The sequence below is a fragment of the Theropithecus gelada genome, chromosome 11 (genome assembly GCF_003255815.1).
Source record: "Theropithecus gelada isolate Dixy chromosome 11, Tgel_1.0, whole genome shotgun sequence".
Classification (NCBI taxonomy): domain Eukaryota; kingdom Metazoa; phylum Chordata; class Mammalia; order Primates; family Cercopithecidae; genus Theropithecus; species Theropithecus gelada.
Window position 1 is genome coordinate 79,269,844 of NC_037679.1, and position 22,504 is coordinate 79,292,347.

General features: G+C 49.2%; 1 protein-coding gene across 1 annotated transcript in view; it reads right to left on the reverse strand.

Annotated features, from left to right (window-relative positions):
- The window catches only part of GCN1 (GCN1, eIF2 alpha kinase activator homolog), a 71,740-nt gene that overhangs the window by 28,617 nt on the left and 20,619 nt on the right, over positions 1-22,504 (reverse strand). Inside the window, exons 6-28 of the mRNA XM_025400917.1 lie at positions 21,182-21,280; positions 20,955-21,089; positions 20,019-20,087; positions 19,783-19,891; positions 18,444-18,518; positions 18,050-18,178; positions 17,467-17,517; positions 16,370-16,468; positions 15,950-16,123; positions 12,699-12,851; positions 11,041-11,133; positions 8,037-8,112; positions 7,728-7,887; positions 6,449-6,638; positions 6,226-6,350; positions 5,248-5,426; positions 4,866-4,959; positions 3,669-3,782; positions 3,352-3,550; positions 2,316-2,471; positions 1,705-1,886; positions 772-852; positions 332-475 (exon numbers count right to left, since the gene is read on the reverse strand). Of these exons, the coding sequence (XP_025256702.1) occupies positions 332-475; positions 772-852; positions 1,705-1,886; positions 2,316-2,471; positions 3,352-3,550; positions 3,669-3,782; positions 4,866-4,959; positions 5,248-5,426; positions 6,226-6,350; positions 6,449-6,638; positions 7,728-7,887; positions 8,037-8,112; positions 11,041-11,133; positions 12,699-12,851; positions 15,950-16,123; positions 16,370-16,468; positions 17,467-17,517; positions 18,050-18,178; positions 18,444-18,518; positions 19,783-19,891; positions 20,019-20,087; positions 20,955-21,089; positions 21,182-21,280 (2,886 nt within the window). The remainder of the gene's footprint in view (positions 1-331; positions 476-771; positions 853-1,704; positions 1,887-2,315; positions 2,472-3,351; positions 3,551-3,668; positions 3,783-4,865; positions 4,960-5,247; positions 5,427-6,225; positions 6,351-6,448; positions 6,639-7,727; positions 7,888-8,036; positions 8,113-11,040; positions 11,134-12,698; positions 12,852-15,949; positions 16,124-16,369; positions 16,469-17,466; positions 17,518-18,049; positions 18,179-18,443; positions 18,519-19,782; positions 19,892-20,018; positions 20,088-20,954; positions 21,090-21,181; positions 21,281-22,504) is intronic.

Here is a 22,504-nt window from a genome sequence, read left to right on the forward strand (position 1 = left end):
AAAGCCATGAAAAAAAAGCCAAGTACATGGCAACGGGCTAAAGAAATGAACTCCTCCTGCAAGTTAGGTCTGTCTGTGGAAGTACCAAAGTCTACATTCCAGTTTAAAAATTAAGTGAAGTGTTCCAAGGTAAAGGAAAAAATACAGTGATACATCATGACTGCTTAGTTTTCTGATTCTGAGAGAGACCCCAACCAAGTGACTTCTTCTCTTTGCCTCTAGGCCTCCCGCCAGGGTGAGGGACATTCTCTTAAATGCTCATCATGCAATTTGCACTTGCATAGAGTGACAAGGGACACTGCAGAGGCTCTGTGAGAGACTGAGCACACACCCGGAGCACGGTTTCCCGCACGCTGGCACACGGGGACTGCAAGGCACAGAGCAGCACGTCCACCTCCTCCTGCTCTGCAAAGGCACAGCCATCATCACCACTGCTGCTGGCACACAGGGTAGTCAGGGTGTCTGAAGCCAGAACCTAAGGAGAACACCAATCCACTGGTTCAGTCGGCAAATCATTTACTACTATGGGGCCAGAGAGGGATATGCACTGAGAACGCCCACCCCTACAGCACTGCAAGGGCTAAGACTCCAGCTCCAGTGGCAAAACCCCTCACTAGCTAACAACAGTCAGGCTGGCTCTCTAAAGCAGTCTTTCTACCAAAGTCCAAAAGTGAGGGCTGAAAGGAAACTAGGACTCCACCCTTTATACTGGGACCTGAGGTCTGGGTCACAAACTGAGTCACAGCAACAGCCAACTGAAAACCAGGTCACCTGTAAGCGGGGCGAGCCCGTCCCGATCACCCAAGTCAGAAGACGCAGCATGGCCACTCGAGGCAGCAACTCTGGACCATTCTAGGAAAGAACGGCAGGTAAGTCGAGATGAGGCTGTGGGGAGGTCTGTAACCCAGGCGGCCAATGACAGGGCATCCCCTCACCCACAGGGGAACATTCTGGATCATACCGGCCCCACCATAGAAACCTCATTAGGTTTACAGTTAGGTCCACAGGTGCTAACCCCAGTCAACCATGATCCTCAGGAACTAAAAACTAAATTCTGAAACCTGCTTGAAATTCACACTACGAAACCCAGAAAGACCATAAACATATGAAGAGACATTCAACTTTGTAAGAAATGCAAAATAAAATGAGATATCATTCTTTCACCCATCACTGACGATATTAATACTATCCGAGGTTGCATTAGGCTGTGAGAAAAAGAAAACTCTTGGTGACAGTATAGCTCAGAATATGCCATATAATCTAGTAATTCCATGTCCAATGAACCTGTCCTAAAGAAACGCTCACACTGGGTAAGTAAGCGGCATATATATACCAGAGGGCACATCACAGTGCTGCTCAAAACAGGGAAAAGTTAGAAACAACCTTAAGATACTCATCAACAGGTAAAGAATTAAGTAAAACATGATACATCCATAGTGCAGAATCTCATGCAGCCAACAAATTCAATCAGGTGGACTGATATGCAATGGGATGGCAGGAGAGCCAGAGTCTACAGTCATGTGAAAGAAGCAGTCTGACCCGTTTTTGCCTTGAAAAACCCACAACACTGTGTGAGGCTGCTGTTGGTATAAACATACACCCTCTATTTCCCCACCAGAACTGTTCATGAGACAGAAAGTATCCACAGGCCCTGCCTCCCTGATCTCCTTTAAACCAAGGGGAGAGAAGAGCTTCCTTGCCAACCTCGTCCACTCGCCCGGGTGGGGTGCTGGGGGAAGCCCTCAGTTGGGCGTGGACAGTGAGGATCTGAAGAATCTGGGCCATCCGCTCCTCCTCCTCCTCACTGTGGTGGGACATCTCGGTCAGCACCATCTTCAGAAACGGGAAGACTAAGGAGAAGGCTGGCGCGGACAAGGGCGCAGCACCTGTGAGAGTGAGAAGCAGATAAGATCCTGCAGGCAGGGCAGGGACCCGGGCCACTGCTGCCTATTTCCATTCTCAGGGAAGGTAGGGAAGGGATAGGCCAGAAGCCCGTTCTGACACCTGGAAGCACAGGGCACGAGGACGGAGACAGCAGCTGGTGGTCCAGTCTAAAACCAGTTCTGCTACTACTGCCAAACACTTCCCAGTTCCAGGATGTGAGCATTAAAACAGAGAAGGGGATGCCAGTGACAAAAAGTAAACACTCAACTGGGCTCACAGCAACTCACAGACTACCAGGGTTCAACTCAGAAATTCTCCATCTGGTCCAACCCCCCCAGGCTCAGGAGGCCCTGGGTGACGCTGTGCCTCGAGCAGCATTCCTGGCACCAGCTCACACGGCCTGGTGCCCCTGATCCCGTCCCAGCCCTTACCTGGCTCCCCCTTGCCCACCCTGCTGGTGATGGTGTGGGTGTGCAGCAGCGTCACTGCCCTCTTCACAGCCACCGACAGCTCTTCCTGGCACCAGGACTTATCCAGGACACACTCTGGCTTCAGCAGGCGCAGGGTTACGTGGCTCACCAAAGTGCCTGTGTTGAAGAGGAGAGACCCGGCAGGGGATGACACACACACAGGTGCAGAATCCAGCCCAGGTTCAAACAGGGGACCCAGTGCCTCACCCTTCTGACTTAAAAAAATCTGCTTCGCCAAAATGTCCCCAACCTAATTTCTTACTTGATCTTTGTGACAACCTCAGAGGGCAGGTAGGAACTCCCTTTGGACATTCAAACAATGACTACGCTGACAGGAGACAAGGGCCACTGGAAGGGTCATCCAGCCAAGAGTACAGCTCTATCTGTGCAGCACCTCCACCTCTAAGCAACAAGCCCAGACAGCCAGGTGACACTTCTGGCAGATTCCATACGCACCAGCTGACTTTTCCACTCAGAACAGTTCCCAGATTCTGGCCTCACTCATGGGAACATCCTCGTTAGGTCAGGATAGAAGTCTGCTAAAGGCCATTAACCAACCCACAAAAGCAAGGCCACCAGAACTGCCAGCCACCCTGCCTGGTGTTTGTTTCTCCAGAGCTAACAGGAAGCTAAAGGTCACAGGGTCCTCTGTTCACTGCTGTCATGTGGCTGCTCAGGAGACCTGGGCTGGGCTGAGCCACCACACTGCACCAAACCATCCTCGCTGCCACTGAACTTCTGACTTCTTAGTTTTAAAACTGGTACACAAAGATCGAACACTGACTAGCATCTAAAATCTGCTCCTCAGAGGGAAGGCACAGATGTGAAGTGGGAGAGAAGAGGAGGCACCACGTCTCTCCTGAGCACATCCAGCTTGAGCCTCCAAGGCTGCTTCCACAAGAAAACAAAACTCAGCAGCTGAGGCCACCACCCACCTCCCCACAAGCACTCAGGGGCACCCCTGGACCATCCCTGCAGCCAGCAAACAAGGACTAACCCAAAGCCTTGAGCCTAGAGGGCATGACACAGGCAGCCAAGGACAAGAAGGGGTTCTTGATCCTGGGAGCAGCCAAGGGAGACTTCAGCAAGGGCAGGAAAGAGTCGACCAAAACAGGGATGTACTGGGTCAGGCTGGATGGGTTCTTGACCAGGATGATGTCCAGCAGTCCAAGCGCCGCCTCCAGCTCCCCATCCAGCTGCAAGCAGAGTTGCCCAGGAGGCAGGTCAGCAGGGCCCTGCTTGTGACAGCAAGGAGCGGGACCAAGCTACCCAGCACTCTTCCGGCGTGAGTATGTGGCGGGGGTGGCCACTCACCTCCTGCAGCCGCCTCCGGACCTGCGCCTCCCTGTCCAGCTGGGCCTGCAGCATCTCCTTCTGCTTGCTGGTCAGCTGCACCTCCTCTTTGATGCCTTTCTTCTTCTTTATCTCCTAAAGGGGATGGGCAAACCAACCAATCTCATCTCCAGGGAACAGACCTCCCTCCCCCACAGAGGAAGGCGAGCTTGCTTCCACACAAACAGCACCACGCCAGCTCTAAGTCTGTGAGTTGGGCCTCTGAACCCACCATGTGCACCCCCAACCTCCCACAAAGTCCATAGCCACCTCGTTTCTACAGAATGGAGACAGTAATAGAGAAGTAAGCTCTCCCACAGGATAAGCTGAGCCTAGAAAAGGCCTGCTATAGTGGCCTGAAACAAGAAGCCACAGAACTCACTCACTCATTCAGCAAACATTTAGTGAGCACCTGCATTGTGCCAGGCACTGTTCCAGACGGCAGGAATACCGGAGGGAACAAGATCAAGTCCCTGCCCTCACGGAGCTCACAATCTAGCCAGCGAAGATAGACAATAAACAAGTAAACCAACACATAAACCAGATGCTTTTGGGTCACGACGACTGTTAGTAAAGAAACAAATATGATGCTTAGTCACAGGGAGGAAGGGTGGAGTCTACTTTCGATAGAGTGGACAGGCTGGCCACCTCTCTGAGAAGGGCACATGTGGACTGAGATGTGAAAGACAAGAAGAATCCTGCCTTGTGAAGACACAGAGAAGGGCCAACGCTGAGACAGGAAAGAGTCCTATGTGCTCTGCTCCTGTCAGAACCCGCTCTGCCCAAAGCTGAATTCAGCAATCAAGCCAGGATTCCCCAGAAGTCCCACTGTACCAGGCGCTGTGCCTACTATCAGGAGTCTAGATGGGTCCCAGCCTTTAAGGAAGTTGGGGGACAGACATGGAATTCAGCAACACCACTTAGCAGAGGAGACATGTGCACTGCCGCCAGCACCCAGCAGAGGAAGAAGCTGGATTTGAGTTGTGGGTGGAAGAAGCTATGGAGCAAGGGTGAAGGGAGAGTGTGCCAGTGCACCAGACACTGGTCAGAGACATCAGAGGAGTGTGCCATGGGCCTCAGGATGATCCAAGTGAACAGCATATATGCAGTAGGGAAAGCCACCAGCCTGAGGCCACCAAGCTCAGCAGCCACCTTCTGCGAGTGCCTTCGTGTACTCACCTCCTTCAGCTCCAGCTCGATGATCTGCTCTTTGAAGGAATAAGCTTTGTTCTCTCGCTTCATGTTGGCCTTTTTTATGCTGTCCTGCTGGGCACTGAAACACCAGAGTGGGTCATCAGCCAGCTTGAAAAGAACCGCAAGGCCTGTCAGTCTCCCGCCAGCCATGAAATTCCAACTAGCTGTTAAGCACTGTGCGCCAGCAAAGTGCCGGATACTGGACACACTTTAGTACCCAGGACCTAAGCACCATGCCGGGGACACAGCAGGCCCTTAGCCAATGAATGGATAGGCTGTTGCATTCGACCCACAAGAGGTGCTGGCTCCATCCTACACGCATTCCCTTGGGGAGCAAAGGAAACCGAGCCCACAAGTGAGGTCTCACCTCTGGATGATGGATTTGTCATACAGCTCCCCAGCAGGGGTCTGCATAATGGCAAACTCCTCCCGCGTCACCAGGCGCAGTGCAGGGTTCTGCACGGAGGCGGTGATGGTGCTGATGAGCTGTGGGAGGACCCGGTCCGGTGACAGGATGGAAAGGGAGCCCATGGCGTTCATGGAGGACTGCCAGACAAATGCAGACATGGTCAGTGTGTGCCAAGGCTGGCACTGGCAAAAGGGCCACCACACCTGAATGCCCCTGGCACTGGCTCCCCTTCTTCATGCCACTGCCTTGTTACTCCTGGGCACTGTCCATCACAGCGGCCGGCTGGAGTCTGTGTCTGCTTTCCTCAACGAGCAGTGCCCCTCTGTCTGACACAGCACCTGACGTGAGGCGATACACTCCTTCCCAATTCTCAATCTCCGTGGTTCAGGTGGAGCTGCTCTCACTTTTTTCAGAGGTAGGCATGTGACCCAGAGCAGAAGGAGGGGCGCAGAGATGAGCATGGCTCCCAAGTCAGATTAATCAGGGTCAAAGCGACCCCAAGCCAGTAAACATTACTGAAATATGCAAGCTCTTCCCCCAGGAGCGGATGGGGAGACAAAGCCTGGAACTTTAGCGGCTCTTGTGCTACCAGAAAGGGAAAGCCTGAGAATGGAGCCCACATCGTGGAAAACAGAGCCAAGAGACAAAGATGGATGGGACAGAGTAAGAGAGACATCACCTACAATGTCCCAAGGGCAACATCTGAACCCCTATAGTCAGCATTAGCTAAAGCCAGTCATATCCTTGGACTTTGCAGGTAAATGAGGCAGTAAGTTCCCTTTTGTGCTTAAGCCAGTTTACATTTCTGTCACGTGCAAGGGTCCAAGCCTACATTTTACCCACCTTCAACTGCTTCTTTGAATCCTCTCTTCCTATACCCTGTGATGAGAGGGCCCCTCCCCGACCTGAGGCCAGACCAGCTCATGTGCCCATCACCTGGTTTAGGGGACTCTGAGTGGTGATCCTGGGAATGATCTGATCCAGGTGCCTGGTGATAAAGGCTTCAGGATCAATCTTCATCCTGGCAAGAAGTGCTGGCCAAAGTCCAGACTGCACAGCCACTGAAGGGGAAGGGAGCTCTTTGAGGCCTTCTGCCTGGCCTGCTCTTACCCCATCCCCTAAAGCCCCAGGCTTTCCCTCACCCACTGCAGCCACAGACCTAAGGATGGGTGGTGGGAGATGATCAGCATCTCCTGGGCCAGTTGTTCGGTGTCAGTGACATCACCCTTGAGCCCTGGCACACCGGAGATGACACAAAGAGCCTCCTGCAGGACCCGTGGAGGTACGTAGGCCTTGCCCGCCTCAGTCACCTCTCCAGCATCAGTCACCAGAGCCTCTAAGGGCAGCACCTGTGTGGAGACACGTGAGATAAAACATAAGAACCCCACTGCTAAGAGCCCTGTGCAGGCTTGGAACACAGGAACCAAACATGCCATGGACACAGCGTCTCCTCACTCAGTTCTTCCCTGGGGTCCTTGCTGGAGTGGAGATGGATACCCAGCTTCCTGCAATGGGACCCACAGGCTGTGAGATGTGCCTGGAAGAAGGAAGCACCTGTGACTTTGCATCTAAAAAGCCTACGGGAGTAAAGAAGGCAACAGGAACTGGTCCAGGAGACCCAGCCTGTGATGGCAAGTCTGTCACTGGCCCACATTCCTCAACAGGCGTAGGGAGGAAGGAAAGCAGGGGAACACGGCACAAAGAGCACAGAAATAAAATCCAAGTCTTTGGAGGTCTCCCTCCATCGGGGAAGACACTGTGCAAGTCATTTGAGCTCCTGGAACCCCGGTCAATTCACATGACACAAGAATACCAAGCTCTATTTGCCTTTGAAAGGCATTGTTTAAAAAAAAAAAATCAAAAGAAAAAATGGGTAGAAAATGCTTCAAAAGTACAAAGTGCTTTAAAAACATAAAGTATTATTCAATTAATCAAGCATAAAGGGGGAGGGCACGGTGGCTTGTGCGTGTAATCCCAACACTTTGGGAAGCCGAGGTAGGAGGATCACTTCAGCCTAGAAGTTCGAGATCAGCCTGGGCAACATGGCGAGACCCCATCTCTACAAAAAATAAAAAATAAAAAAATTAGTGGCCACTATAGGTGATGTGCACCCATAGTCCCAGCAACTTGGGAGGCTGAGGTGGAAGGATCGTTCGAGCTTGGGAAGTTGAGGTTGCAGTGAGCAAAACAAAACAAAACAAAAACCCAAAAGACCCTGGAAAAAAGGTTAAGAAGTACATGTGGAAAAAAAAGTCTCTGAAAAGGAAAAGGAATCCTATGAAAGATGTTACTGGAGCTCAACGGCAGAGCAGAAGATGCTGGCATCACACAGAGTAAGAAAGAACAGTCAGGGAGTGGCCCAGCCAAAACCCCACAGCATAAGCAGGGGCAGCTAAGGGGATCCAAAAGCCCCAGTTCTAGAGCCCAGATGCCCTCACCTTGTGAGAACTGAGGACAGTCTTCAGCTCCTCCAGGAGTCCGTGCGCCAGCTTAAAGCCCCCAAGAGAGGATAGCAGCTTCCGAACCGTCTGCTGAGCCTGCCTGCGGACGTGCCAGGTGCGGCTCAGGAGCACTGCGACCAGAGCCCGGTGGTACTGCCTACAAGCACAGGGACAGACAGGTCTGGGGGAAGGTCGGGAGCAGGCCTTCCACAGCCAACCCTTCCACCTGCCACACACCCTTTCTCAGGTTCCTGCCAGCCTTCGCCTCATTTGGCCCAAAAGAAAAGGTAAGCCAGCCTCACGTACTGAACTTTGTTGCCAGTGAGTCTATGCGGGTGGTCAAGGAAAAGTCTCTCTGTCAGATGCAACACAGTACACAGGGCTAGGAGGGAAGAAAAGCAGTGGAAGTGTTTTTAAAATAGTTAAGTGTACACACACATATGTACACCCAGAAATAACTGGAATGAACTGAAAATTCACCACAAAATATAAACGTGATTATCACTTAGAACTGAAATTACAGTTGGTTTTTTCTTTTTTGCTTATTGTGCACACATGTATTTTGCAGTAAGAAAAGTATATACTATTTTTACTTACTTTAAATATATATATATATATTTTTTTACTTTCTTTTTTTTTTTGAGATGGAGTTTCGCTCTTGTCACCCAGGCTGGAGTGCAGTGGCACGATCTCGGCTGATTGCAACCTCTGCCTCCCAGGTTCAAACGATTCTCCTGCCTCAGCCTCCTGAGTAGCTGGGATTACAGGCACCGGCCACCACGCCCAGCTAAGTTTTATATTTTTAGTAGAGACAAGGTTTCACCAAGTTGGCCAGGTTGGTCTTGAACTCCTGACCTCAGGTGATCCACCTGCCTCAGTCTCCCAAAGTGCTAAGATTACAGGCATGAGCCACTGCACCTAGCCTATTTTTACTTTTTTTGAGACAGGGTTTTGCTCTGTTGTCCAGGCTAGAGTGCAGTGGCACAGTCTTGGCTCATTACACCCTCCACCTCCCAGTTCAAGTGATTCTCCTGTCTCAGCCTCCTGAGTAGCTGGGATTACAGGCACCTGCCACCCTGCCCAGCTTAATTTTGTATTTTTAGGAGAGACAGGGTTTCGATCTCTTGACCTCATGATCCACCTGCCTTGGCCTCCCAAAGTGCTGGGATTACAGGCATGAGCCACCGTGCCCAGCCCCAACCTACTTTTTTTTAATAATTAAAAATTACTGGCCAGGCGCAGCGGCTCACGCCTGTAATCCCAGCACTCTGGGAGGCCAAAGCAGGCAGGTCACCCGAGGTCAGGAGTTTGAGACCAGCCTGGCCAACATGGTAAAACCCTGTCTCTACTAAAAATACAAAAACTAGCCGGGTGTGGTGGTGCACACCTGTAGTCCCAGCTACTCAGGAGGCTGAGACAGGAGAATTGCTTGAACCCGGGAGGTGGAGGTTGCAGTGAGCAGAGATTGTGCCACTACACTACAGCCTGGGCAACAGAGCGAGACTGTCTCAAAAAAAAAAAAAAAAAGACTAAGGCCAGGCACCATGGCCCACGTCTATAATACCAGCACTTTGGGAGGCTGAGGCAGGAGGATTACTTAAGCCCAGGAGTTCAAGATCAGCCTGGGCAACATGGTGAAACCCCCATCTCTTAAAAAAAAAAAAACAGAAATTAGCTGGATGTGGTGGTGTGCACCTATAGTCCCAGCTACTCAGGAAGCTGAGGTGGGAGGACCACCTGAGACCAGACTGAGGCTGCAGTGAGCCATGACTGTGCCGCTGCACTCCAGCCTGGGCAACAGAGTGAGATCTTGTCTCAGCAACGATAGAAAATTACTATGAAGTTCTAAAAAGAGGCCAGGCATGGTGGCTCACGCCTGTAATCCCAGCACTTTGGAAGGCCGAGGCAGGCGGATTACCTGAGGTCAGGAGTTCGACACCAGCCTGACCAACATGGAGAAACTCCATCTCTACTAAAAAAAAAAAAAAGAAAAAAAAAAAAATACAAAATTAGCCAGGTGGTAGTGGCGTATGCCTGTAATCCTAGCTACTCAGGAGGCTGAGGCAAGAGAATCGCTTGAACCCAGGGGGCAGAGGTTGTGGTGGGCTGAGATCACACCATTGTACTTCAGCCTGAGCAACAAGAGCAAAACTCCATCTCAAAAAAAAAAAATGATAGCCGGGCGCGGTGGCTCACGCCTGTAATCCCAGCACTTTGGGAGGCCGAGGCGGGCGGATCACAAGGTCAGGAGATCGAGACCACAGTGAAACCCCGTCTCTACTAAAAATACAAAAAATTAGCCGGGCGCGGTGGTGGGCGCCTGTAGTCCCAGCTACTCAGGAGGCTGAGGCAGGAGAATGGCGTGAACCCGGGAGGCGGAGCTTGCAGTGAGCCGAGATCGCGCCCCTGCACTCCAGCCTGGGCGACAGCGCGAGACTCCGTCTCAAAAAAAAAAAAAAAAAAAAAAAAAAAAAAAAAAAATGATGAAGCTCATTATAGACTGACATGGACTCTTTCCAGGTCTAGAAAGCACAGTACATACGGCAGGCACACTACCATTTGTGTAAAAAAGATAGAGAACAAACATATACAGGTATTTACTTGCATATATATAAAATATCAAGGCTACAGAAGAAGCTAATAAAATTGGTTTTCTATAGCCGAGGAACTGGGTAGCCAGAGATCAAAGCAGGGGTATAATTTTCAATGTAGACCCTATTGTATCTATTTCTGAATTACATTAGTCTATTTCCTTTTCAAAATTTAACTAAAAATTTTTCTAAAACCAGGAAATGACTAACAGTTGTAGCTCATTAATGGGATGTTACAATTTATGAGTCAAAAGACTTTTCAAATCACCAATTAGTGGCAGACACCCCTAAGGCAATGTAGAATTTTAAACACACATTTAAAATTCAACTGTTCCTTTTCTGCCAGGATAGAAACCAGTAGTTTTTGTGTCTCTTGGTGGGGGAGTAGAGCCTGCCAGACTCCACAAGAGCTTCTCAGCTGCCTCAACACAAGAAAACCTCGGAGACAGCACCAATTACCCAATCAGCTATAATTACAGCTCATATCGTAGCTCCACAGCCATTACTGCTCTGTCTCCACACATCTTCCAAGTCCCACTTCCCTAACCTTACATTCCCTACAGGAATGAAATTATTCCCATAACAGCTAAGCTGCTGGCCAGATCACTCTGGCCCAGGTTTTTGCAGACCTGACTGGCTGGTCAAGAAAGGGTCTTCTCTGAAGATTTTCCAGAGACTTTGCCTCACTCCTGAGTTCAACTAAGCGTGGAGTAACTTACCATCCTCTGAAGCCATAAGCAGGAATTTCTCAGAAGTGAAAACCTGCTTTTTCTCATCCACAATCAGCTGCCAGAAACTGCTCAGTTTGGCCTCTGCAAGAAACAAAAGGTTACCCCCACGACGCAGCTTATCATGTCCCCCAGAGCTGATCCACTCCATCCTGAAGCTGCTGGGGTGGGCTTTGTTGGCAAACCCTCCTCTGCAGCAGGAGGCTCAGTGCTCTTCCATTTGGGGAACTGACCTCAGTCCTTCTAGTATCACTTCCTGTATGAAACTCTTCGGTGGTTCTCTGCTGCCTACAGGAGCCTAGGTAAACTGTTTCTCATCCGGAATTCCCATCCACCCCAGGCATCAAGCTGGAATACCTGAGGTTTACAGACTCTGGCTTTCCCTGCCCTTCCCTGACTGGGGCTGTTTGGACTCACGCTGGGTCATTCCCTTCAGGATAATGAAATCCTTCCCAGTCTTCAGGGTACTAGTTCAAATGCTTTCTCCATGAAACCCTTCCCAATACCCATCCCCCCAACTAAAAGCAATCTCTCCTTCAAAACTGCTCTAATGCCACATTTTGTCTTAAGCTATGGATATATTTTTGTATTTCCTCGCTCCTACTATGAAGTAAGCACCCTGAAATTTGCTGTAGAAGGTCATGTTCATCTTAGCATTCCCCCAGGTAGCCCAGTGCCTTGCATGGCCACAGTGGGCACACCATACTACATGAGGAGAGCTGAGCTCCATTCCTAACCAAAGAAGTAAGTTCAGGTGTGGCCCAGTGCAGAGACTGGGAGATGAAATAAAGAAAGCCTGAAATACGATGTAGCCACAAAAAAATGAGAAAGCTCTTTTTGATGTACTGATTTGGAATCACTTCGAAGATATATAGTATATATATAGTATCTAATATGATACATAGAGTATGTTACCCAATATGTTCAATTACATGAACACACTATCTCTGGACATAAAATTGGTAATACCAGTTTTTTTTTGTCTATTTTTTTTTTTAGACAAAGTCTCGCTCTGTCACCCAAGTTGGAGTGCGGTGGCATGACCCTAGCTCACTACAACCTACACCTCCCGGATTCAAGTGATTCTCCTGCCTCAGCCTCCCAAGAAGCTGAGATTACAGGCAAGTGCCACCACATCCAGCTGATTTTTGTATTTTTAGTAAAGATGGGGTTTCACCATGTTGGCCAGGATGGTCTCGAAATCCTGACTTCATGACCCGCCCACCTCGGCCTCCCGAAGTGCAAAACTGATAACACTGTTTATGGAGGGAAACTTAATGGCTAAGGGAGAAGACAGGGCTAAGGGGTAGCTTCTCATGTTATATCCTTTTGAATTTTGTACTGTATGAATGTATAACCAACTGAAACAAACAGTCCCAATACTAAACCCTGGTCCATCTGGGTATCATCTACAAGCCCACGTAGCACTGGAGCAACAGAACGAAGAAGGACAGTGAGACGATGACAGTCCCCTGACTGCATTCCCACTGCCCATGCAACCCTAAGATTCATCCTGCAGATGACAAGCAAACCTGTGGCTGATCCAGTGTGGTCAGAACCAAGCTAACCCTGAACATCAAGACCCTCCTCCCAAGGACTCTTGTCAGAGGTCTCTATCTCTACCATCCTGGACATCTCTGGACTCATACCAGCCTGTGAGTCAGCCACTGACAGCTTCAAGAGCAACAAGGCTGCGGCAACCCCTTCAGTGACTGTGGGAACCTGAGTGCTTTGGGAGGCTGCCTTCTCCACTGTCTGGATGAGCAAGGGCAGTAAGTCCACGGCCTGCAACAGTGTGTCACCTGTGGAGAGAGGACAAGCACCTTAAAGGACATCCTGATTCTTGGAAATGACAGGACTGAGAAAGGATTTATCTAACTAGCTGTGAACCAGATGACTAAAACCCTTCAGTTAATTTTTCAAATATCTCAAAAAGAAGTAAAGTTAAATCAAAACTTGAAGTCTACAGCCACAAAATTAGAGGCAGAAAGATAATCCTTATGGCTGGGTGCAGTAGCTCACACCTGTAATCCCAGCACTTTGGGAGGCCAAGGCGGGTGGATCACCTGAGGTTGGGAGTTCGAGACCAGCCTGACCAACACGGAGAAACCCCATCTCTACTAAAAATACAAAATTAGCCGGGTGTGGTCCAGTTATTCAATTGATGGATAAGCAGAGACATTAAGTGAGTTGCTCAAGGTCACACAGCTAGCTGAGGCAAGTCAGTGCCACCCTCAATCTTATCAATTCCCACCTGGTACTCTTCCCCATACCAGATGACCTTCGGACCCAAATTCTAAAACCAGAACCAATCCACTGACCTCTGAACTAAACTCGTTTAAAAAAAAAAAAAAAAGGAAGCCAAGCACGGTGGCTCACGCCTGTAATCCCAGCACTTTGGGAGGCTGAGGCGGGGGCATCACGAGGCCAGGAATTCCAGAGCAGCCTGACTAACATGGTGAAACCCCGTCTCTATTAAAAATACAAAGATTAGCTGGGTGTGGTGGCACACACCTGTAATCCCAGCTACTCAGGAGGCTGAAGCAGGAGAATCGCTTGAACCCAGGAGGCGGAGGTTGCAGTGAGCTGAGACGCGCCATTGCACTCCAGCCTGGGCGACAGAGCGAGACTCCGTTTCAAAAAAAAAAGAAAAAAAAAAGGCCGGGCGCAGTGGCTCAAGCCTGTAATCCCAGCACTTTGGGAGGCCGGGGCGGGCAGATCACAAGGTCAGGAGATGGAGACCATCCTGGCAAACACAGTGAAACCCCGTCTCTACTAAAAATACAAAAAAATTAGCCAGGCGTGGTGGCGGGCGCCTGTAGTCCCAGCTGCTTGCAAGGCTGAGGCAGGAGAATGGCGTGAGCTCGGGAGGCGGAGATTGCAGTGAGCCGAGATCGCACCACTGCACTCCAGCCTGGGCGACAGAGTGAGATTCTGTCTCAAAAAATAAGAAAAAAAAAAAGGAGAAACCAATTAAAACTATAGTTCAGCTAGGAGCAGTGGCTCATGCCTATAATCCCAGCACTTTGGCAGGCCGAGGTGGGCAGATCACTCAAGGTCAGGAGGTCAAGACCAGCCTGGCCAACATGGCGAAACCCTGCCTCTATTAAAAGGTACAAAAATTAGCCAGGCATGGTGGTGGGCATCTGTAATCCCAGCTACTCAGGAAGCTGAGGTTGGAGAATCGCTTAAACCCGGGAGGCGAAGGTTGCAGTGAGCCAAGATCACGCCACTACACTCCAGCCTGGGTGACAGAGAGAAACTCCATCTCAAAAAAAAACTATAGCTCAAGCCCATGTTTTCTTCCCCTGCACCTCCATACCTGGGTTTGTTGTTCCATGTTTTCATAGCTACTAAATGGGCACATCAGTACATTTTATAATGAAAGCAGTTTTCCAGACAATGTTATGGATTCGAATCCAAGAAATTTTTATAATAAAGGTTTTGTTTGGTTTTTAAAAGGTTTATGTTTATTTTAAAAGCAATGAGCACTGAGTTCTGGCACTCTGCATTCCTTTTTTAAAAAATAAATTAAAAATAAATGCAATGAGCAGAACTAGCTCAAGCTGAAGAGACTACATAAAACCAAGTTTTTGCCATCTACAATTCAAGGTCCCACCTACAACTGACGGTCATTCAATGCAGCAATAATGCAAACTGATATAGTACCTAGACTTTTTGTATAACTTTTGGTAGAGACAGAGTCTTGCTATTTTCCCTGGCTGACCTTGAACTCCTGGGCTCAAGCAATCCCACTGCCTCAGCCTCCTGTGTAGCTGGGACCACAGGCATGTACTACCATGCCCAGCTATTTTTTTAATTTTTTGTAGAGATGGGGGGTCTCACTTTGTTGCCCAGGCTGGTCTCAAACTCCTGGGCTCAAGCAATCCTCCCACCTCAGCCTCCCAAAGTGCTGGGATTACAAGCGCGAGCCACCTTGCCTGGCCTCATAGACTGTTTTTAAGTCATGGATGTGAGTTCACTATATCCTAAGGCAGCTGACAATGTATTGCCTGTACATTTCCACCATGGAAAATCTACAACTTCAGTCAGCACATAGTCAGCACTACGGTTTGAATAAACCTCACAAACCACTGCACAAAGATGATCTATGATTCTGAGCTGGGAGACGTATTTCAGAAAAAGATTAATTGCTTTCAACTCAGTGCAAAAACCTCTTGTGGTCACATTTTTCTTCCCTTATCATTAAAAGAAATAAGTGAGTACAAAGTTCATCAGACAAGGCATTTCACACAGAAGGGTGTCCCCTCTCAAGAGGAGGCCCTGGAATCTCCTAGATGTTTCTTTTTCTTTTTTGAGACAGAGTATCACTCTGTTGCCCAGGTAGGAGTGCAATGGCTTGATCTGGGCTCACTGCAACCTCTGCCTCCCGGGCTCAAGCGACTCTGTCTCAGCCTTCCAAGTAGCTGGGATTACAAGCACCTATCATCATGCTTGGCTAATTTTTGTATTTTTGTAGAGACAAGGTTACACCATGTTGGCCAGGCTGGTCTCAAACTCCTGACCTCAGGTGATCCACCCGCCTCGGCCTCCCAAAGTGCTGGGACTATAGGTGTGAGCCACCGCGCCCGGCCCTCAAACCAGTCTTATCTGAGTCATTTCTCCATGATTTCAGATACTGTAGTGACAAGTTCTGGTTCTTGTCCTCTCTGAATAAAACTTTGTACTTTGAAAGTCTGACGAGGGGGAGAAGTCAGAATTTGTTGTGAAGACTGAATTCTGATTTTGAGCTAAGCCGAATGCTCTCATTTATTTCCAGAAGAAATAAATGGTGCAAAATAAGCTGAACTAACAGGGAAAGCAGGAACACTAATAATACCCTAAAGACTCGGTCACCTCTGCACGGAGACCTGGACACTAGCCCTGGGAGGTGTCTTACCCCGATAAGAGGCCAACATGCACTGCAGGTAGGCGTGCCTCACCGCAGATGTGGAGGTTTTAAGGCTGAAAGCTTTTTTGAACCATTCAGTGAGCTTCTTGGGCACTTCCGTAGTGAATCGGTTACACCAGAGAGCCAGGACTGAGACAGCGTGTACTAAGGTCCCTTCGTGAACTAGGACAAAAAGCAGAAGTCCAGTCAGTCCAATGTCTTATAACCATGTCAAATCATTGCAAGCAGCGCAAAAAACAAGCCAGAGTACAAGGGGGAGGAAGCAGTGATATTTCAGACAGCTCCAAGCCTTGCTCTCTGAGGGAGGTGTGTCTTCAGGAGAGGTTTATGGAAGCGAAGCTCTAATTGTGAAAAACCACGGTCAAGGATGAGTACAAAACGCATGCTCACCATGATGAATGGAATTACCTTCCTGCTGAAGGAATGGGATGAACAGCTCAGCCACGATACCGTTCAGGACCTGACTGGAAGGTCCAGACACCACGTGATGACTGACGCTCCCAATCCCTAAAAGGCAGATTCTCTGTTCAGTCCCTTATCAGCACAAAACCACAAAGAGGGAAGTCTTCCTACTTCTGCCACCTCTGCACTCTGGGTCACAGGCCTCTTCGGTGTCTCCAGCAGGCATACCTCTCCTTTGGCCATTATTGATCTTCCCTCAATGCCTCCTCTACACCTCCTGCCTTCTATAGAAGCCAAGCCTCCTGCTAGACCTGAACAAGTCCCTCTTGCCAAGCACGCAAGCAGCAGGGTCCTAGGGGGCAGGCTGGACCCAAGATGGTCACAGGAGTCAAGATCCAAAGAAGGATTCGCCTCACCTAAGAATTACGTTAAAGCTTATCTACTACTAGGCCAGGCGTGGTGGCTCACGCCTGTAATCCCAGCACTTTGGGAGGCCGAGGCAGGTGGATCATGAGGTTAAGAGATCGAGACCATCCTGGCCAACATGGTGAAACCCCGTCTCTACTAAAAATACAAAAAAATTAGCTGGGTGTGGTGGTGCGTGCCTGTAGTCCCAGCTACTCACGAGGCTGAGGCAGGAGGAGTGCTTGAACCCAGGAGGTGGAGGTTGCAGTGAGCCAAGATTGTGCCACTGCACTCCAGCCTGGTGACAGAGCAAGACTCCATCTCAAAAAAAAAAAAAAAAAAAAAAAAAAGCTTATCTACTACTAGATCACAGCTCTACTCCCAGCAGAGAAATCCTGTATCTGCCTGTAATCCCAGCACTTTGGGAGGCTGAGGCGGGCAGATCACTTGACACCAGGAACCTGGAGTTCGAGACCAGCCTGGCCAATATGGTGAAATCCCATCGCTACTAAAAATACAAAAAAATTAGCCAGGCGTGGTGGTGCGCACCAGTAATCCCACCTACACAGGGGGCTGAGGCACGAGGATTGCTTGAACCTGGGAGGCAGAGGTTGCAGTAAGCTGAGATGGCACCACTACACTCCATCCTAGATGACCAGAGCAAGACTTCTCAAAAAAAAAGGAAAGAAATCCTGTACCTGAGAGGACACTCATCTTCTGGGCTATAACAGTTAGTTTTCCTTCCGAGCCTGAGAGGAGAGACAGCAAAGATTCACATTCACATATGCCACAGCTCCCAAGAGAGTGAACAATGCAGTCACATGTGTGATGCCACAATATGGTTTGTGATTCCAGAAGTAGCCTTTGTGTTGTGAAGCTGGGTTTAAAACAACATTTACTAGCCTTTTGCTTTCTGACTCAAGAAGGAATGTTCCTACAGAAAACTTGTGAAACAGAAAAAATATAAAGAAAAACATTTAAAAGGCAATCATGTTTCCACTACTCAAAGACATTTCTTTTCTGGTGTATTTCCTTTAGTCTTTTCTGCTATGCCTATAAAAATGTGCATCTTAAAAACGAAAAACCTGAGATCACCCCATCTACATCACCCGTGCAGGGTTTTGTTCATTCACACACATTCACATTCCAGTGTGATGTCCTCCTGGCCACACAGCCTCGCCACGAGCAGACTTGGAGCATCAAGTCCCCTTCAGATCCCAGTTGAAGGAAATACCAGGGACCATGCCTCAACCACTCCCATGGCCAAGAAGGCTTGCTCACCTCCGAGGATAGCAAATAGGTGCTTGGTCACGGATTCCATGGCCGAAGAGTCACTGCATTGGCGTGCCAGGTTACGCAGTGCCAGCACAGCTTCATCCATCAGGCGGGGACTGTTGGATTTCAGGTGACCTGGACACACAAAGCCACTGTTCAGAAGCAGCCAACAACTGAGCATCCAGACTTTCGTCTTTGTCTTTTCCATGCTGCCATCTCTTCAGAACTAGCTGTATGCTTTCATTCAAATAATCTCAAGAAAGAAACTGCCAGTGCCAATGTAGTTTAGGTTAGGGCCTTATTACTACCTTGAGCTGTCCCCTACCCCGCTACAATTAGGACAAGTACAACCAAAACCCAAGGTGCCACTTATGGGCTGAAGAGGGGCTGGGATACTCACCAGCCAGTCCTTTCACGATGTCCATGGCATACTGGCTGAGGTCAAGCGTCACTGATGCCAGCAGACTAGAAATAGCTAAGGGGGACAGAAAGCACTGACCATGTCAATCTCAGCAATAAATTCAACAGATAATTTTTTTCCCCTACTCCCCAGCAAATGTCACTTGGCCTGCTGTCCGGCCACATGGAACCATGCCCACCCTTCATCTCTACAGGCTACATGAGTAGTCCCAAAGCTCTGCTGAAAAGCTGTATACCTCCCCATCCCAATCAGCAAAAATTGCCTTTCCAACATCCCACCAACACATTTTACTAAGATACACAGGGACAGAGACTCAACACTCAGATCTCATGATTTCAAGTGCCACCTCCATACTAAGTCCAGAATGTCTAGAGAGGAGGTTCTTAACCTGAATGGTCTCCAGAAAGTTCTTTTGGGGAGGTGGCGGGGTAAGAGGATATTTTGTTTTCTTCCACTCAACTCTGAAGGTGAACATTTGATATTTTCTGGGAATCAAAACAACGGCTAGCACCTACATAAAGCTATGAACTGATCCAGTGGGTTCTTGAACCCCTAAAATTATATGCAGTATTCTTAGTGGATATATTTTTGTGCATTCTTCTAAAAAGACAGCCCATGACTTTCCTTTTCTTCCCTTTTTTTTTTTGGACAGGGTCTGGCTCTGTCGCCCAGGCTGGAGTGTAATGGAGTGATCTTGCCTCACTGGAACCTCCACCTTCCGGTTTCAAGTGATTCCCCTGCCTCAGTCTCCCGAGTAGCTGGGACTACAGGCACATGCCACCATGTCTGATTTTTTTGTGTGTTTTTATTAGAGACAGGGTTTAACCAAGTTGGTCGGGCTGGTTTCAAATTCCTGACCTCAGGTAATCCACCTGCCTCAGCCTCCCAAACTGCTGGGATTACAGGCATGAGCCACCGTGCCTGGCCTCTCTTTTGTTTTTTGAGATGGGGTCTCACTATGTCACCCAGGCTGGATGGGAGTGCAGTGTTGCCATCTTGGCTCACTGCAACTTCCGCTTCCTGGGCTCAAGCTATCCTCCCACATCAGCCTCCCAAGTTGAGCTCCTGGGCTCAAGTGATCTGCCCACCACCACCTCCCAAAGTGCTGAGATTACAGGTGTGAGCCAATGCATCTGGCTGACTTCCAAAATAATCTCAAAAGGGTCCCCAATCTCTCTCCCAAGGTCCCAACCAGGTAAACAGTGAATACATCCCCCTTCCCTCGCCTCTACCACACACACTTCTTGTTGCCAAATATCGAGAACAGAGATATAGGCAACTCGTCTCCCTCCCACCATCCTGGTTGACAGCAACCTACTTTCAATAACATTCTCTGGACTCCTCAGTAAGGACTTCTGTATGGTGGGCAGTATCAGATCCTTAAATTCTGAGTGGGACAGGTATCGGAGCAGAGGGGCACAGCTATCCTACAAAGAAAAAGGAATAAGGCACCTAGCCCTCATGGGAACGGACCAAGAAGGAAAAAGAGTTCAGCATCCCAGAATTGAAAATGGGATCAGTTGTCCAGGTGAGTAACGGCCACCTCTCGCTCACCAACAGGTACTTCGGAGGCTTGACTTTGCTCATCAGGATGTTCTTCATGTAAAAGTCCAGTAGGGCGCTCTAGAGAACACAAAGCTCTGGTTAGATCCTGACATTCTCAAATGTCTCATCACTGGCCTAAGGGGTCCCTCTTGCTAGAGTGCCTCCAAAAACTACAAATCAATGCCCCAAATTTCAGTGTTAAGCATAGAGGTCCCACTGATCATGCAACCCCACTTAATACCCTTCCACAGCTTTCCATGGCCCTCTGGGATAAAGTCTAAAGTCCTTGGTATGGCTTATAAGGCCCTGCCCACCACTCAGCTGGCTGTGTCACTCTAACCCATTCCCGCCACTCCAACTCCTCTCGCCTCCTCTCTGTTCCTGCCCACAGGCTTTCTCTGCCCAAAATGCTCTGCCTCACCTCTTGACCTTGCTAATTCCTCTTCACTCTCAAAGTTCCTTCTTTAGAGAGATGTGTTCTCTGACCCACAGCCTAAATCAGGTCCTTCCGTTGTGGAGTCTCACAGCTTCTCACACTTTCCCTTTGTAGCACATACTAGTTATAATTAACTAGACTATCTGTTTAATGTCAGTTTCTCAGACTCAGTTCCATGGGGGCAGGGGTCACAGCTCCCTTACTCGCTGGTGTACCCCCAACACCAGGCACAGTGCCTAGAACATGGCAGCCACTCAACTGGGATAAATAAGTGACTGCATGAACAAGCAAACTATCACCCAAGCCAGAAACAGAAGGGAAACTTTCCAACTCCTAAAAGTTCATGTATCATGGCAAATGGCCAGAGTCTTACATGAGAAAATCAACAAGTTTCAGATGAGGTCAACAGCTAGGGTCACCAGAGCAAAGCAGGTTCCCATTCCTCCCTCCAGCGAACTCCCAACATTCCCAGCGTAGCAAACCCACAGTCACTCTGCCTTGGCACTTGCCTTGTGCCGACTGACCACGTCCATCTCCTTGTGGCTCGTGCAGAACTGCACCAGCAGCCCCAGCATGCCGGCATAGTTCTGGTTGGGCTCTAGGCTGAGAATGGCTGACAAGTACTGTTCCACCAGCCCAGGGTTCTAAAGAGGAAAGTGCCAGGCAGGTGTATAAGATGGCAGTGGGGGAGTGGCATGGAAGAAGCAATGCCCGCCAGCCCCTGCAGTCCTGTCACCTCTTTCCACAGCTTTGTGAGTTTCTTCACAGCACCATCCACGGCATGCTTGTGGGAGCCGCCCAGCACCTCCAGCAAGAGCAGGCACTGCACTTCCACCTGCCAGGACCAGGAAAGACTCAGGTCAAGATGGGACACGAGATTGAGGGTCCTATGGCCCTCAAAGCCTGCAAAGACCTCCATCAGCCCCTCCAAATCCTGGCTTCATCTCCACTCAGCTTCTCCCACTCAACTCCAGCCAGATCCTCCTCCCTCCACCTCACACATTTAGTTCTGTCCTTTAACGACACTGTTCCCGCTAGGGTTCATTTAATAAGTATTTGGTGATCACCTATTATGAGTCAGACAATGAAGCCACAAGGGGAGTAAGACAGATATGGTCCCTGCTTTTTTTTTTTAAGACAGAGTCTCGCTATGTCACCAGGGTGGAGTGCAGTGGCACAATTTCAGCTCACTACAACCTCCACCTCCCGGGTTCAAGTGATTCTCCTGCCTCAGTCTCCCAAGTAGCTGTGACTACAAATGTGTGCCACCACGCTCAGTTAATTTTTGTATTTTTAGTAGAGACAAGGTTTCACCACGTTGGCCATGAGAGTCTCGATCTCTTGACCTCGTGATCTGCCCGCCTTGGCCTCCCAAAGTGCTGCGATTACAGGCGTGAGCCACTGTGCCCAGCCAGTTCCTGCTTTCATGTACCTTAGAATTCAGAGGAAAAAAAATGATATTAAACAAATAAATACACAAATGAATATACAATTTCAGTGAGGTTTAAGTGCCATCCAGGAAAAGAATAAGGGTCCTGTCTCATTTACTTCATATCTGCCTTGACCTGTCCTTCATTAATTCCACAAATACTTACTGACCACTGACTACATGGCAGGCTCTATGCTGAGTACTGTGAATACAGAAGTGCAGCTTGATATGGCGATTCGAACTGCATGGAGTTCACACCGTCCAACCCAGATTGACATACATAATAGGTCCTCGACTAAAAAAATCTCAGAGGCTGCCGGACCTAGTGGCTCATACCTGTAATCCAGCACTTTGGGAGGTCAAGGCAGGCGGATCACCTGAGGTCGGGAGTTCGATACCAGCCTGACCAACATGGAGAAACCCCGTCTCTACTAAAAACACAAAATTAGCCGGGCGTGGTGGCGCATGCCTGTAATCCCAGCTACTCGGGAGGCTGAGGCAGGAGAATCGCTTGAACCCAGGAGGCGGAGGTTGCGGTCAGCCGAGATCACACCATTGCACTCCAGCCTGGGCAACAAGAGCGAAATTCCACCTCAAAAAAAAAAAAAAAAAAAAAAAAGGCCAGGGGCA